General features: G+C 46.0%; 1 protein-coding gene across 1 annotated transcript in view; it reads right to left on the bottom strand.

The window, feature by feature from the left end:
- The window catches only part of LOC142312840 (uncharacterized), a 72,653-nt gene extending 55,220 nt beyond the window's left edge, over positions 1–17,433 (bottom strand). Inside the window, 7 exon segments of the mRNA XM_075351826.1 lie at positions 3,717–5,165; positions 5,384–5,474; positions 6,794–6,891; positions 6,975–7,116; positions 7,207–7,386; positions 7,516–7,660; positions 17,354–17,433. Coding sequence (XP_075207941.1) covers positions 3,717–5,165; positions 5,384–5,474; positions 6,794–6,891; positions 6,975–7,116; positions 7,207–7,386; positions 7,516–7,611 — 2,056 coding nt within the window. The 5' untranslated portion in view covers positions 7,612–7,660; positions 17,354–17,433.
- Between the last annotated feature and the right edge of the window lie 147 nt (positions 17,434–17,580).

Here is a 17,580-nt window from a genome sequence, read left to right as displayed (position 1 = left end):
AAGATGGCGCTTCTATGAAAGCGCCATTTTCTGGGGCGGCTGCGGACTGCAATTCGCAGCAGGGGTGCCCAGAAAGCTTGGGTACCCTGCGCTGTGGATTCCAATCCCCAGCTGCTTAGTTGTACCTGGCTGGACACAAAAATTGGGCGAAGCCCACGTCATTTTGTTTTTTTAAATTATTTCATGAAATTAGTGAAATACTTAAAAAAAAAAAAAAGGGCTTCCCTATATTTTTGGTTCCCAGCCGGGTACAAATAGGCAGCTGGGGGTTGGGGGCAGCCCGTATAGCTGCCTGCTGTACCTGGCTAGCATACAAAAACATTGCGAAACCCACGTAATTTTTTTGGGGGGCAAAAAACTCCTTCATACAGTCCTGGATGGAGTATGCTGAGCCTTGTAGTTCTGCAGCTGCTGTCTGTATGGAGGAGAGCAGACAGCAGCTGCAGAACTAGAAGGCTCAGCATGCTCAATTCACTAGTGTATGCAGGAGAGCAGACAGAAGCTGCAGAACTACAAGGCTCAGCATACTCCATTCAGTAGTGTATGCAGGCGAGCCAACAGCAGCTGCAGAACTACAAGGCTCAGCATACTTCATCCAGGACTGTATGCAGGAGTTTTTTGACCTCCAAAAAAATGACGTGGGCCCCGCTATATTTTTGTATGCTAGCCAGGTACAGCAGGCAGGTATGGCTGCCCCCAACCCCCAGCTGCCTATTTGTACCCGGCTGGGAACTAAAAAAAAAATAGGGAAGCCCTTTTTTTAATTATTTCATTAAATAATTAAAAAACAAAAAAATCGACATGGGCTTCTCCCCATTTTTGTGTCCAGCCAGGTACAACTAGGCAGCTGGGTATTGGAATCCGCAGCACAGGTTGGCCCAAGCTTTCTGGGCCCCTCTGCTGTGAAGTGCAGTCCGCAGCTGCCCCAGAAAATGATGCTTTCATAGAAGCGCCATCATCGGACGCTGTATCCAACTCTTCCAGCAGCCCTGAAGCCGGGTGGCTTGCTGGGTAATAATGGGTTAATACTAGCTTTGTTTTACTAGCTAGTATTAAGCCAGAGATTCTTAATGTCAGGCAAGTATGACCCGGCCATTAAGAATCTCCAATAAAGGGTTAAAAAAAAAAAAAGACACCATACAGAGAAAAAATACTTTAATAGAAATAAATACACAGACACACTTAGAGCCTCCATGTTTATTACTCCCGCTCAGCCCTCCACGATCCTGGTCTTCTGTCTTCTTTCCCCTTCAACCCATGCAGCTCTGCTACATCAGACAGCACTGCATGGGAGGAAGACGCTGCTGCTCCCGTGCAGTCTAATCCCTCAGTGAGAGTGAGCAGAGGCTGCGGGTTGTAAGCGGTGACGTCACCGCTGCCACCGTTGCTAAAGTAATCTGACAGGCGGTTACTATAGCAACGGTGCTCCGATCACGTGATTCCCGATGCCGCAATTCACCGGCTGTGGCAGCCAGTCCTTGCATGTGGGCTGACTCTGTAAAGAGCGCCCACATGCAGGAACAGGGAAGCCGACCATGTGCCAGAGCATCTCGCCGGTAAACGGAGATGCTGGAACGAGCACCGCGTACCGGAGAGATGCACTGACAGGACCTAGCATGACGTCTAGCCATGTGACCAGTCTGTAGCCAATGAGATAATACACACGTGACTGGTCACATGCTATTTCGACGTCACGGAAGGTCCTATCATCAGCACTGGTTACCGGGAGGACGCAGCAATTATCAGAAGGAAAAGCGGTGGGAGACAGAGTGCAGGACGCGTCGCGGGGACCTGTAAGTGTAATGGCAATGTTTATTAACTGTATGTGTACATGTATAATGTGTATTTATGTGTTTGTGTTTGCCTGCCATTGTTTTCAATGGGGTTCGCCGAATGGAGCCTACGTTCGACAAACCGAACTCTAGGGTGGTGGCTCATCTCTACTCAAGACTAGAGATGAGCAGACCCCCAACAGCAAAGTTCAGTGTTCATACCAAACACAGACTTAAAAAAAAGAAATCATTGTTTGAGTTTGGAGCTGACCGCTCGAATGAGCATTGCTGTGTTCGGGTACGCTTGGTGCTCAGCCCAGTGCGAGTTGGATGCAGTGTTTGAATGCCTCGCACTGGGGGTAAAAAGTGGTCACTCGACCGCCCACTTGCATCAAGAATACCAGGGAATTCTGTCCCACGACCTGACAATCCCTTTAACGTTCATGAATCCACCGTCAGGAGTGCACTGAGCAACAATAGTGTGCATGGCGGGATTGCAAGTAGAAGTCATTGCTTTCCAAAAACAACATGACTTCCCATCTGCAGTTTGCAAAGAATTACCTGGACAAGTCTGAAAGCTATTTGATAGACGAGGCCAAAATAAAGCTTATTATTTTCAATGAAAAGCATTGAAAGAAAAACACTATTATAGCATAAAAAGCTCATACCATCTGTCCAACAATGCAGTGGTTGTAAATGGTTTAGGCATTTTTTGCTGCATCTGGACCAAGACAGCTTTCCATGATTGATGGAACAATATACGGTATTTAGAATTTGCAGTGTAATTCAAATGGAAAATGTTAGAAATCTTGTCCACAAGCTAAATCTTAAGAGAAGAGAGTGGGCTATGCAGAAAATAATGACCCAAAGCAAAGTCATTCTACAAAAGAACGGTATAAGAAAAAAAAAGTTAAAAAGAGGATATTCAGTGAAAACAAGTTATCAGTAGTGATGAGTCAGCACTGCCATGCTTGGGTGCTCAGTATTCGTTAAGAGCAGCTGGATGCTTGTATGGGCATGACTTGATCATCCGAATATAATGGAAGTCAATGGGAGGACTCCGATTTCCCAGAAAAATGCTCAATCCCCAGTTGATTCTATTATACTCGGGTATCCGAGTCATGCCCATCTGAGCATCCAACTGTGCTTAACAAATACAGAGCACCCGAGCATGGTAGTGCTCGCTCATCACTAGAGTTATCACCTATCCATGGGCTGTTGAACAATCAGGTTCTAACGCCTGGGACCTGCACCAAATCAGCAAGAGAGGGAACTTTTATCCCCGTTAAAATAGATCAGCAGTGCACATGCTCACCTTGTTCAACAGATTGCTGTGCATTACTTTTTTCAGTGGCTGCATAGAGAATGAATGGAGCAGCAGTCAGGCATCTGTAACGCGCTGCGAGGGTTATTGGGCGACGAGGCAGTAACAGACGAAAACCAGTCCATATAAAGTAAATGTGAGGCTTTTATTTTCAGCCAGAGACTTGCAAACAAACATGCAACAGAAAACAATAAACACTTGCCCGTTTGGGTGCTTACTAACGTAAGTTATCCTTGACTCACGCTACCAGGGGCTTGAATCTCCAGTCACTGGTCTTTAGTTTGCACCATCATCCATGTCCAGCTCACAACACAGCATGTTACTCCTCATACTGTTACTCCTCATGCTGTCACCCCCCTGCTGAAATATTTGTTCACCCTTTCATGTGGCTGTAATCAGGCAAACTCCATCAGCTGAGCAGACCCAGCAGCTAGGCTGCAGCACCAATATCTCGCCCATTTTCCACATTCTGAATACAAAAATTACTTTTCCCTGTGTGAATTTTCTTATATGTAACAAGATTTTAGTTTTTGTGGAGTGTTTCCCATTTACTGCATATGAAGACCGAGTTTTGCCATGTGGATTTTATGATACGTAACAAGTTATGATTTATCACTAACATTTCCCAAATTTTGAACATGAAAACTGTCTCTCTCCTATGTGAATTCTTTGATGTTTAGCAAGAATAAACTTCGTAGCATAACATATCTCACATTGTGAACGTGAAAATAGCTTTTAACCGATGTGAATTCTTTGATGTCTAACAAGACATGATTTGTCTGTAAAACATTTCCCACATTGCAAACATGAAAATGGCTTCTCGCCTGTGTGAATTCTGAAATGTGTTGCAAGATTTGATTTATTTGAAAAACATTTCCTACATTGGGGACATGAAAATGGCTTCTCCCCTGTGTGAGTTCTCTGATGTCTAACAAGAGCAGATTTCTGTGCAAATGATTTCCCACATTCTGAACATGAATAGGGCTTCTCCCCTGTGTGAATTTTCAAATGTCCAAAAAGAGTTGATTTATCTGTAAAACCTTTCCCACATTCCGAACATGAATATAACTTCTCCCCAGTGTGAATTCTTTGATGTCCAATAAGTGTTGATTTATCTGAAAAACATTTGCCACATTCTGAACACGAAAATGGCTTCTCTCCTGTGTGAACTCTCAGATGTATAACAAGCTTTGTTTTATGACTAAAACATTTCCCACATTCTGAACATGAAAATATTTTTTCCCCTGTGTGAGTTTTCTGGTGAGAAACAAGATGTGATTTATCTTTAAAACATTTCCCACATTCTGAACATGAAAATGGTCTTTCACCTATGTGAATTCTTTGATGTCTAACAAGACATGATTTGTCTGTAAAACATTTCCCACATTGGAAACATGAAAATGGTTTCTCACCTGTGTGAATTCTCAAATGTGTTAGAAGATTTGATTTGTTTGAAAAACATTTTCCACATTGGGAACATGAAAATGGCTTCTCCCCTGTGTGAGTTCTATGATGTCTAATAAGAGCAAATTTATGCGCAAAACATTTCCCACAATCTGAACATGAAAATATCTTTTCCCCAGTGTGAGTTGTCTGGTGTGCAACAAGACGTGATTTGTCTGTAAAACATTTCCCACACTGGAAACATGAAAATGGTTTCTCACCTGTGTGAATTTTCAAATGTGTTACAAGGGTTGATTTGTTTGAAAAACATTTCCCACATTGAGAACATGAAAATGGTCTCTCCCCTGTGTGAGTTCTCTGGTGTCTAACTAGAGCAAATTTCTGTGTATAACATTTCCCACATTCTGAACAGGAGAATGGCTTTTCCACTGTGTGAATTTTCTGATGTTCAAAGAGAGTTGATTTATTTTTAAAACCTTTCCCACATTCTGAACATGAAAATAACGTTATTTGAGATGAATCAGGTGATAGATCACTGCGGTGTAGCTCTGGAGATTTATCCGGGAAAATTACATTCTCTTCATATGTATCTGGTAACATACTATGATTATCTTCTTTAAAATCTGAAAATATCAAATTTTTCTCTGAGCTTCTGGTACAGTCATCTGCCAATAATGAAACTTATTTTATTATTTTTCAATAAAATATCCTGAAAGCATATTAATGCTTATATAATATGTAACAATTCTATATAAACGGCTATACAATTTCTAGTAACATTCAAGTTTCAACTGATTGGCACAATGGCATCAAAATTATTACTACTAGAAATTGACCTTGGCTTGCCCATTATCTGCATCTTGTCTTATCTGCTGTTACTCACCTGAATCACCATCTGTAGCTATCTCCACTTTAATCCACTCATCATCCATCACATATGTCTCTGATGTATTAATGGGAGTCAGATCTTCACCCTGAAACAAATAGTCTAAAAGTCACAGATGAAGAAGTCACGTGAAAAGATTTAGAAGACCAGAAAAAATCATAAATGAACATGATGACCAACATGACAGCAGAAGATATCACAGAGCTGCAGGTGTCCTTTATAATCCAACCTATCGGTTCCTTATTCTAACTGTTTCCACAACCAGAAAATTATAAGAAAATCCAAAAAACATCTAATGTCTATGATCAGTTTATCCTGTCATCTCTACCAAGTATAAACCATACACCGAATAGCCACATTATTAGAGATGCCCATCTAGTAGCACTTTAGCCTTTAGAACTTCAGCAGTTTGTCATGTCATATATTCTACATGAATGTCCTGACTTGCCCTTAATGGCATATTCTACCTCCTCCCAGAGATGCTTTATAGGACTCAGAAGACCGTGCAAGCAAGAAAAACATTGCTGTAATATTTCTGGAAACAATTTATGACTATACGACCATTATCGCATTGTCCTTCTTTCATGGGATCAACAGTTGCTATGAAGTGAAGAACTTGGTTGACCAACAGGCTTAAGTAAGCCTTAATGCCCAAACATCCATCCATAGGAATCAGAGCCAGGATGTGCCAAGAAAAACATTCCCCACATCGTTATCCACCTCCACCAGACTGCAATGTGAACACCTCTGAACTCATGCTACCCGCTCCCAATTATGACCCTGTCTTCAGCATGGTAGATCAGGCAATGTTTTCCAATGCTCTATGATATAATTTTTGTGCTGTTTTGCTCACGAGTTTTTCTTACTTTTTGCCCAAACCAGCAGTGCCACTGAAACTGATCGGCAACTGCTATACTCTTTTCTGCTACGGAGCGATAAGTACAAATTAATTGGACACCAGTGTTATATTCAGCTACAATTTGCATGACTTTGCATCAGTTAAGTTTTGATTATTTTTTTTTCGACAAGTTGTTTACATACATGTAATCCCATTTTGTTGTATATTTTTTTTCAATCAAAATATTCTCCACTCTTGACATTACTGCATGTGAAAACCCCATGGGGTTTGTAGTTTTGAAATACTGGACTTGGCTATTCTAACATCGATGAAAATGCCTTGTTCAAATTCTCAGATTGCTCAATTTTCATATGATTATTTCATTTTATGCTACATTCCAGGGTCATGGATCTCACTCCATACATTGAAGCTCCAGTCAGAAGAGAGTCTAATAAATTGGCCATTCAGTGTATAATACTCGTGGAGAAAACAAGACTGAACACAAGACCTTCACAGCCGTCTACACATCATAGGGAGATTTCACCCTATGACACCTTCTCTCCAAATACCTGATGATCCGGAGGAACATCGGGATCTTCTTGTTTACAGTCCTGTGGAAGAAGAAGATGGGAACATCTCTCTGGTGTTGTCCTCTTACTGGGTAGAACTGGAGGAAACACATATAGGGACTGAATTCATTCTTTACATACAGATAATTATAGGCTGTGTGTATTTAGTCCTGTCTATTACCTGGTGATGTGAGGGGCTGGGGAACCTCCACCATGACGTTCTTGAGCTTTTTCTGATTCTGATTCAGATCTTTGTGTCCTTCTAAATACTCCCACTCCTCCATGGAGAAATAGATGGCGACATCCTGACACCTTATATGAACCTGACAAATACAACAAATACAATGATACTGTATCCCCCGATCCCTTCATAGCGTTACTGTATAATGTCCCAGCATTCCCAGCAGTGTCACCTCTCCAGTCAGCAGCTCAATCATCTTGTAGGTGAGTTCTAGGATCTTCTGGTCATTGATGTCCTCATGTATCAGGGGGTGAGGTGGAGACCCCGTGATTGGGCTCAGGGGTCTTCCCCATCCCTCAGACACAGGGGCCTGACAGCGCTCACTAGAGGTCTTCTTCACTACTGTGTAATCCTGGATATGGAGAGACACATTAATAAATCTCACTACAGACATTTCCAGAGTCCTCACCTCTCCAGTTCTGTCCATCTGTTATTCCCATAGATAAGAATGATGTAATGTGACGTCATCAGAATCTCTCACCTCTCCAGTAAGACGGAAGAGGATCTCTAGGGTGAGGTGTAACATCCTCTCCGCCATCTTGTCCTTATTCCTATCCATCCTTGATGTGTCAGTCATGAAAATTCTCTTATATAGAAGATCTGAGAGGATCCGATGTTGTAGGGACCTGAATGGGGAGAAGATGACGATGTAACATCAGAAAGATCCCATGTAAAAAATCTCCGGAGCTGTTACTGGCTTCACATGATCACTACATATGGTTCTGGGCCTCGTCCTGCCCCCGTATAAAACACAATCCAATTATAGACACAGAGAGATTTATCACATATCTCCAATTGAACCTCAAAACACAAAAATCTAAAATATCTGAATCTTTATTAAATATTTAATAAAACAAGACAAACTCATAAAGTGCAGGGTACATCCACAGGTCGGATGGCAGAACTGGAGATTTCAGTGACAGATTATAAAACTTTAGTATATCCTGTTAAAGGGGTGGTTAACCCATTTTTTTTTTATTTTCTCTATGAGTTCCACTTACCATTATAGTCGTTTTCTTCATTGGCTTCTATTTCCAGTTCTGGCACTGAGCGGCGCTATCCTGCATGCTCAGTGCCGGACACATGACCCCCTGGTGCTGTGGCCGCTAGTATCCTCTTGCGTCCATCAATTACGGGCTCTCAAACTTGACGGGTACGTCAGAGGATGCTGCGCGCCACTCAGATTGATTGACAGGGCTGTTTGGCGGTGGCTACCGCACGTCACAGCCCAGCATCGAGGGGAGGATCCGGAGGATGGCATCATGCCACAGTGTGGAGCGGTGAAGAAAGCTTAGCGTCCGGCAGATGGTGAGGCACGGGGCGCCAGTGTGAAGTACAGGGGGGGGGGGTGTGTTCTTCAGCTGAAATCCCCCCCTGTCACGTATGTGATCTCACTCTCCATCCACCCGCCCCGCTCTGCTGCGATGTCAGGAGAGCGAGCGGTGTGATCATGTGCTCCTCCCACCAGCACTACAGGACGCAGCAAGACACTGACAAGCTGGTCCCATGCAGCACCGCATGTGTCAGAGCAGAGCATGTCACCGCTCTGCTCTGACACCTGTCCTGCTGCATGGGACCAACTGTCTCCACTCTGTCACCTGCACCACAAGTCACAGAGTGGAGCAAGTTGGTGACAGAGCACCTCTCTCCCCCCCCTCTCTCTTCTTTCCGCCCTCTCTTCTCCCACCCCACTCTCTTCTCCACCCCTCTTTTCTCCCCCTCTTTTCTGTCCCCCTCTTATCCCCCTCTTCTCTGCCCCCTCTTATCCTTCTCTCCTCTCCCCCCTCTTTTCCCTCGCTCTCTTTTCCCTCCCTCTCGCTCTCTTTTCCCTCCCTCTCTTTTCCTCCCTCTCTCTTTTCCTCTCCCTCTCTCTCTTTTCCCTCCCTCTCTCTCTCTTTTCCCTCTCGCTCTCTCTTTTCCCTCTCTCTTCCCCCCCCTCCTCCCCTCTTTTCCCTCGCTCTCTCTTTTCCCTCCCTCTCTCTCTCTTTTCCCTCCCTCTCTCTCTTTTCCCTCTCGCTCTCTCTTTTCCCCCCTCCTCCCCTCTTTTCCCTCGCTCTCTCTTTTCCCTCCCCCCCTCTCTCTCTCTTTTCCCTCCCCCCCCTCTCTCTGTCTTTCCCCCCCTCTCTCTCTTTTCCCTCCCCCCCCCTCTCTCTCTCTCTTTTCCCTCCCCCTCTCTCTCTTTTCCCTCCCCCTCTCTCTCTTTTCCCCTCCCCCTCTCTCTTTTCCCTCCCCCTCTCTCTCTCTCTTTTCCCTCCCCCCCCTCTCTCTCTCTTTTCCCTCCCCCCACTCTCTCTCTCTTTTCCCTCCCCCCCCTCTCTCTTTTCCCTCCCCCCTCTCTCTCTTTTCCCTCCCCCCTCTCTCTCTCTTTTCCCTCCCCCCTCTCTCTCTCTTTTCCCTCCCCCCCCTCTCTCTCTCTTTTCCCTCCCCCCCTCTCTCTCTCTTTTCCCTCCCCCCTCTCTCTCTCTTTTCCCTCCCCCCTCTCTCTCTCTTTTCCCTCCCCCCTCTCTCTCTCTTTTCCCTCCCCCCCTCTCTCTCTTTTCCCTCTCCCCCCTCTCTCTCTTTTCCCTCTCCCCCCTCTCTCTCTTCCCCCCCCCCCTCTCTCTCTTTTCCCTCATCCCCTCTCTCTCTCTTTTCCCTCCCCCCTCTCTCTTTTCCCTCCCCCTCTCTCTTTTCCCTCCCCCTCTCTCTCTCTCTCTTTTCCCTCCCCCTCACCCTCTCTTTTCCCTCCCCTCTCTTTTCCCTCCCTCTCTCTTTTCCCTCCCTCTCTCTTTTCCCTCCCTCTCTCTTTTCCCTCCCTCTCTCTTTTCCCTCCCTCTCTCTCTTTTTCCTCCCTCTCTCTCTCTTTTCCCTCCCTCTTCTCACTAATCCCCTGTTCCTCTCCCTCGCTCTCTCTTTTCCCTCTCTCTCTCTTCCCTCTCTCTCTCCCTTTTCCCCCTCTTTCTCTCTTTTCCCTCTCTCTCTCCCTTTTCCCCTCTTTCTCCCTTTTCCCCCTCTCTCTCCCTTTTCCCTCTCTCTCTCCCTTTTCCCTCTCTCTCTCCCTTTTCCCTCTCTCTCTCCCTTTTCCCTCTCTCTCTCCCTTTTCCCTCTCTCTCTCTCTCTTCCCTCTCTCTCTCTCTTCCCTCTCTCTCTCTTTTCCCTCTCTCTCTCTTTTCCCTCTCTCTCTCTTTTCCCTCTCTCTTTTCCCTCTCTCTCTCCTGGCATGGTCAGTACAGAAATCTCTCGATCGTGGAGGGGTGAGAGGGAGTAATAAACATGGAGTCCCTACTGTGTCTGTGTATTTATTTCTAATAAAGTATTTTTCTCTGTGTGATTTTTTTTTTTTAACCCTTTATTGGAGATTCTTAATGGCCAGGTCAAACTTGGCCTGACATTAAGAATCTCGGGCTTTATACAGCTGGTAAAACATAGCTGGTATTAACCCCCTTATTACACAGCGTGCCACCTGCCACCAGAGCCACTGGAAAAGTTGGATACAGCACCATAAAATGGCGCTTCTGTGAAAGCGCCATTTTCTGGGGCGGCTGTGGACTGCAATTCGCAGCGGGGGCCCAGAAAGCTTGGGACACCCTGCGCTGCAGATTCCAATTCCCAGCTGCCTAGTTGTACCTGGCTGAACACAAAAAAATGAGCGAAGCCCACGTCATTTTTTTTTTTTTAATTATTTCATGAAATAATTTAAAAAAAGGGCTTCCCTATATTTTTGGTTCCCAGCTGGGTACAAATAGGCAGCTGGGGGTTGGGGGCAGCCCGTAGCTGCCTGCTGTACTGGCAAGCATATAAAAAATATGGTGAAGCCCACGTCATTTTTTTAAAAAAAGTTTTTAGGCAAAATCTTTATAAAAAAAAAAAAGGCTTCCCTGGATTTTCTATTGCCAGTGAAGGTAACACCAAGCAGGCGGGGGTTAGCAGCCAGTAGCTGCTTGGGTTACCCTTAGCAATAGAAAATACAGCGGGGAGCCAACACTTTTTTTTTTACCCCTAACCCTAGGGTTAGGGTTATGTGATTTTTTTTTCTTTTAATGAATTTAAAAAAAAAAAAAAAAAAAAAAGTCGACATGGGCTTTGCCCATTGAGCACCAGAGCATTTTACTGCTCATTCATCCCTACTCCTGACCACAGCACCAGCAGAACAAGTAATCAGATGACTCCAGTGTCAGCCAATTACTTGTTCTGTGTCCCCCTGCATCCATCGCAGCGTGTACGGGCTGTGAGGTCACCTGAGTTCAGTCCAGCACTGGAGTCAGCTGATCTGAACTCAGCTGAACTCCAGCCCGCACACGCTGCGATGGATGCAGGGGGACACAGAGCAAGTAAGGTCTAAGCCACACGGCGAGAAAAACAGTGCGAGTGGAGTGCGATAAAACATCGCATTCCATTTGGACCAATATTAGCCTGTGTGTCAGCGCACATGAGCAATTATTTTCTCAGCCCTAATTGGACCGAGAAAACAATCGCAGCATGCTGCAATGTAAGGCAAGACTCTTTCTCTTTTACCCATTCAAGTGTATGGGGTGAGAAAAATCGCATCGGTGTACCGCAAGTGCAGAGCGAGAATCGCAATAGCCGACTACGGAGGAGAGAGGGAGAGAAATTTCTCCCACCCCTCCTCAGTGCTGGCCCGCCCCTCCTGAGTGCCGGACCGCCCCCCGCAGCTGAGGTCTGTTCACACAGTCGGACCTCAGTCACAGGGACACACGCATGACACTCAGCTCTGCTGTACTGAGCGTGAGCCGAGTGTAATGCGAGGGGATCGCAGTAATCCCCGTGTGGCCTCAGCCTAATCAGCCGACACTTGAGTCAGCTGATCTGAACTCAGCTGAACTCCTGTACACACAGCCTGCACACGGTCACATGTGATCGGCAGCAGGCAGTGACTGCTGTTAAGGCTACATTCACATGACCGTTCAGTTTTTGCGGGCCGCAAAAAACTGTCCTTTTTTTTTCACGGATGCATCCGTGTGGCATCCGCGTGCCTTCCGTTTTTTTTGCGGACCACAAAAAACGGGAGCAGCAAGAAAGATAAATAGATGAGTAGATATAGAGATGGATAGATAGATATAGAGACAGAGAGATAGAGGGATGAATTAATGAATGAATAGAGGGATGGATGGATAGATAGATAGATAGATAGATAGATAGATAGATAGATGAGAAAGACATATATAATGTCCCACCTCCCTGCATATTCTAAGCTGGCACCCTTTTGTGATTGTACAGGGGGGATTTCAGCTGAAGACCCCCCCCTGTACTCCACACTGGCGCCCCGTGGCTCACCAATCTGCCGGACGCTCAGCCGTCTTAACCGCTCCACACTGGCGCCCTACGGATCCTCCCCTCGATGCTGGGCTGTGACGTGCGGTAGTCACCGCCCACAGCCCTGTCAATCACTGTGAGTGGCGCCAGCATCCTCTGACGTAACCGTCAAGTTTGAGAGCCCGGAACTTGACGGGGCGTAAGAGGATACTAGCGGCCACAGCACCAGGGGGTCATGTGACCAGCACTGAGCGTGCAGGATAGTGCCGCTCAGTGCCGGAACTGCAAACTGAAGCCAATGCAGAAAACACCAAAAATGGTAAGTTACACTCATAGAGAAAATTAAAAAAATGGGTGAACCACCCCTTTCAGGTTTAAATAAAGATGTTACCCAGCAATCCCTGCTGAAGATACAAAGCCATTTGTTCTCTGACCACATTGGTGTAAGGACCTGTGAAGTCTTGTTCCTGCATTTGGAGTTGATGCTTTGCTGTTTATCTTTCCTTTCCCTGTGTATATTAGGGCAGTGGTGGAGCTGGCGTCTGCCACCATCCAACATACTAGCCAGGGCCACTACAGGGTTTTTCTTAGAGTCTCACGTTCCTGTTTGGCGTCAGTTGAGGAGACTGTATAGGGCCTTGTTATTGTGTACCCATTGCCCCCCCCCCCCCACCTGTTGTACTGTTGATTTGTATTTTTTGTCATGCGTCCAGACATTGGTTGGTATGAACACGTCCGCCACGTGTCAAAGCGTGACAGGTACACTTCCAATCTTGTCTGTGATGGTGAAATGTGAAAATAGGGTCAGCAGGGTATAATGTAATGTAGGTTGCGCTTTAGGAGGAAGCCGTTTTAGTACATGTTATAACACTACCAAGCATTGGTGCACATTTCTCTGTTTGTGTTTCCTCCTACTACTATTCTGCTTGGTCCACTTCCATCTCATCTGGTCAGCAAAACACCTGCATGACCAACCTCAGCTCAGCACAGCGAGGGGGAAACAACAGCAGGCTGTTCTGAGACTCAGCTGTTTGGGGTTGAAATACACCCCCCGACCTGGAGCTGTGGACAGAATTCGTATGGGCCTTTCTAAAATTGTTGCTCTGTGGGGCAACCTTGCCTATCTTGACTGTGTGGGTGAACTGGGAATACAGACTAAATAGGGGAAATTTGTTAAACTTGTTGCTCTGCGGGGAACGTCTGGCAATCGTGACTGTGTGGGTGAACTGGGATTACACGCTCTGTAAGGGCCTTTTTAAAATTGTTGGTCTGTGGAGAATCTCTGAAATCCATGTCTGTGGGGTGACTTAAAATTTTTAGTTTCTTCATTTACTTGCTATGTAACCATAATTGCTATGGTGACAGAAGTCCTTTAAGTCATTTACCTATCCACATTTGTTTGCAGGGAAATTGTCCTGCTCTTGACCCCATTTACAACCACAACCATTTTACAGCCCCAAACATGGGCTCCCCATTGACTAATATGGGTTTCATTGTTAAAGGTGCTTTACACGCTGCAACATCGCTAACGATATATTGTTGGGGTCACGTCGTTAGTGACGCACATCCGGCGTCGTTAGCGACATCGCAGCGTGTGACACCTAGAAGAGTCAATCAACGATCGCAAAAACGTCAAAAATCGTTGATCGTTGACACGTCGCTCCTTTCATAATATCGTTGGTGGTGCATGCCGCTGGTTGTTCGTCGTTCCTGTGGCATCACACATCGCTATGTGTGACACCGCAGGAACGACGAACATCTCCTTACCTGCGTCCACTGGCAATGAGGAAGGAAGGAGGTGGGCGGGATATTCTGCCCGCTCATCTCCACCCCTCCGCTTATATTGGACGGCTGCCGTGTGATGTCGCTGTGACGCCGCACGAACCGCCCCCTTAGAAAGCGGTGTCGCAGGGAAGGTAAGTCCGTGTGACAGGTGTTAGCGATGTTGTGCGCCACGGGCAGCGATTTGCCCGTGACGCACAACCGACGGGGGCGGGTACGCTCGTAGCGAGATCGCAGCGTGTAAAGTGCCCTTTAGGGGTTAAGTGTTTTTTTTTCTTGTGTCTGTGCAGATTTGGCAAACCTAAATATTCACAGGTTCGCTCATCACTAATTGTGACATATTAAGGTATTTTATGCCACAATTCTAAATCTTTCTTTTATGATTTTGTGACAGTAATGGATCCAACGCTAGTACGGCAGAGTACACTGAATCTGATTCCATTGTGAAATGGAAAAAATATTTTTTTAGGGTATGTGCACATGAGATTTTGTTCAGGCAGGAACAATCTATAAACAGGGACGTCAAACGCAAATAAATAGAGAGCCAAATTTAAAAACTTGGGCAAACTCAAGGGCAAACCTAATCACGGGCCCCACATAGTCCTCCACACAGAATAATGGGCCCCACATAGTCCTCCACACAGAATAATGGGCCCCACATAGTCCTCCACACAGAATAATGGGCCCCACATAGTCCTCCACACAGAATAATGGGCCCCACATAGTCCTCCACACAGAATAATGGGCCCCACATAGTCCTCCACACAGAATAATGGGCCCCACATAGTCCTCCACACAGAATAATGGGCCCCACATAGTCCTCCACACAGAATAATGGGCCCCACACCGGCCTTCCATGATTGTGACCCGACATCCCTGAAAATCAGGGGTATCTACGTCATCCATGGGGGTGCGAGGGGTGGGAATGTACGCAAAATTCTAGCCCAGCGTGAAACACGCTGGATTTATATGCTGGGAACACTGTCCCCTAAGGGGTTAAATGAACATCTCAGCCTTGCACCCTTCTTACGATGAGCGTCTTTTTCTCTTTGCCTCCTTGGTTTCTTGTGCCTTGTTTTTAATTTGTCCTTTTAAATTCTAGATAAACACTTTTTTCTGGCACTTTGGAACTTATGTTTTATGGATATATCATCTATTCATTCTTTGTCAGCCATGTTTGGGAATTCCTATGAAGCGGATCGCTGAAGATTCTGTGATTTCATATTATATGATTATGGCTTCTTCTCCCTGTGCTCGTGATCACTCGATTTATTTATTGATGTGTCTTACCTGATCGCTCTGGCCTCTCCTCATTGCGCGGCTGCATCTCTGGGTGTACTGGCCCGGCGTCGCCGGCATCATTATCGCCCGTGCGCATGCGCGGATTTCAGGTGACGCGTCCCGTTCCCGCGCATAGCCATTTGTGGGCGTTGATTGCTGGTGACGTGCGAAAATCCAGTTGCGATTGGTGCACCCGCTCTGATGGCGGAGTGGCAAGAGCGATCGAGCACCATGTTTAAAAAGCACGGTGCTTCCATATGGTGTTCCACTTTCCTTCCCCCTGATGAAATGAACTAAAAGCTTTCAAGATCGTGAAACGTACCTTGGGGTCCTTGCTCCAGGGGGACCTCTCTTCTGCTCTCCACTTGGCTGTGTTTTAGCTATGGGTATGCCTATTTTCATGCTACCGATCATGCTGCCCATAGTCTGTGATTTATTCTGCTGCTAAGACCATGTGTTACTTGGATCTATAACGATCACTGACATGTATGTATCAGTTAACTTGGCACCTGTAGTACTACCTCTTTTGTAACCGTTATACTCTACTATTTATTCATGTTTACGGTTTGTCTGTAGTACTCTGCTCTAATGATGTTGTGACCTGCAGCTAGTATAATTCAGATTGCAAGTTTTATATTGCATATTTTACTACATGCTTTATAATAGTATAACTGTTGTTATACACATGCCTAGTGAAGTGTGCTGCCGACTTTTATATTGTGCCAGTTGTTTTGTATTAGAATTATCCAATTTTGCACCATACTCTTGTTCTGTTCTCCTGTTTTCCTATGGTTTTTTGAGTGTGCTATGTAGGTAAAATGTTTTGGTTTTCCTGATTCTTATAATGGCGAAAACCCAGATAATGTATTAAAGGGAACCTGTCATCAGAAATTTTGCACTAAACCTAAAAGGATCCCCCTCTGCAGCTCCTGGGCTGCATTCTAGCAAGGTTCCTGTTGTTTATGTGCCCCCTTTCTGACCAAAATAAAGACTTTATAAAGTGGTACCTTTTTGTATTCATATCTTGATAATGGTACACGGGGGCGGGCCCTCTGGTGTCTGTTAGTCTGCCTCCCTGTTGCTTTAGGCCGTCCCCCATCGCGTAATTTCAAAGAGGTGACGTGAGGTAAGGTGGCCAGCGCTTGCGCACAACGGTGGAGGCGGCCGTAAAAGCGCAAGCACGAGATTATGGGCGGGTACTTGCTGATGAAAATCACAACGCCGCCCATAATCTCATGCATGCGCAACACGTCACCAGCGGTCACACTGCACATTGCAGTCCCGCGAGAGTGGCACGGCGCATGCGTGAGATTATGGCCGCCCATAATCTCGCGCATGCGCAACACATCACCAGCGGTCACACTGCACATTGCAGTCCCGCAAGAGTGGCACGGCGCATGTGCGAGATTATGGGCAGCGCTGTGACTTTCATCAGCAAGTACTCGCCCATAATCTCATGGTTGCGCTTTCACCGCCGCCTCCAACGTTCTGCGCAAGCACTGACCAGCTTACCTCACGTCACCTCTTTGAAAATGCGCGATGGGGGACGGCCTAAAGCGACAGGGAGGCAGACTAACAGACACCAGAGAGCCCGCCCCCGTGTACCATTATCAAGATCTGAATACAAAAAGGTACCACTTTACAAAGTATTTATTTTGGTCAGAAAGAGGGCACAAGAACAACAGGAACATTGCTAGAATGCAGCCCAGGAGCTGCAGAGGGGGAAACGTTTAGGTTTAGTGCAAAATTTCTGATGACAGGTTCCCTTTAAAAAAAAAGCTGGGGCCCAAGAAGTCACCAAAGACGACCAAAAGGGCCGCTTCAGGGTAAAAGTGCGGCCATTTCTTTCTTGCTGTTGTGGCCTTTGTCTTGTATTATTTCTATATACAGTAATTACATAAAGCATCCCAAGAATGATATTCTCTGCTACTCCAGTCAGACAATAGTGTCCAACTGAAGGAGTTAATGCCCCCTGCGCCCAGTAATGGGGAATCTCCACATACCTCCTGCAGAGCCGCACACTGGATATATGGAAGATGCTAGAATGTATGGTAGATGCTAGAGTGTACAGACTGCTGACAGGTATGACGTAACTTGTCATGTGATGGGGCGTGTTCAAAATGCAGCCTGATGTTGCCAGCCCGACCCTTCCAGACAGAAAAACAATGTTTCTTCTAAATCCACGTCAGCATAGAGGGGATTATAATAGAAGTGAGGGTCTGGGCGCGAA

This window comes from Anomaloglossus baeobatrachus, chromosome 5 (assembly GCF_048569485.1).
Source record: "Anomaloglossus baeobatrachus isolate aAnoBae1 chromosome 5, aAnoBae1.hap1, whole genome shotgun sequence".
Taxonomy (NCBI): domain Eukaryota; kingdom Metazoa; phylum Chordata; class Amphibia; order Anura; family Aromobatidae; genus Anomaloglossus; species Anomaloglossus baeobatrachus.
The sequence above is the reverse complement of the archived record's forward strand: the minus strand, read 5'-3'. Positions and strand labels throughout refer to the sequence as shown.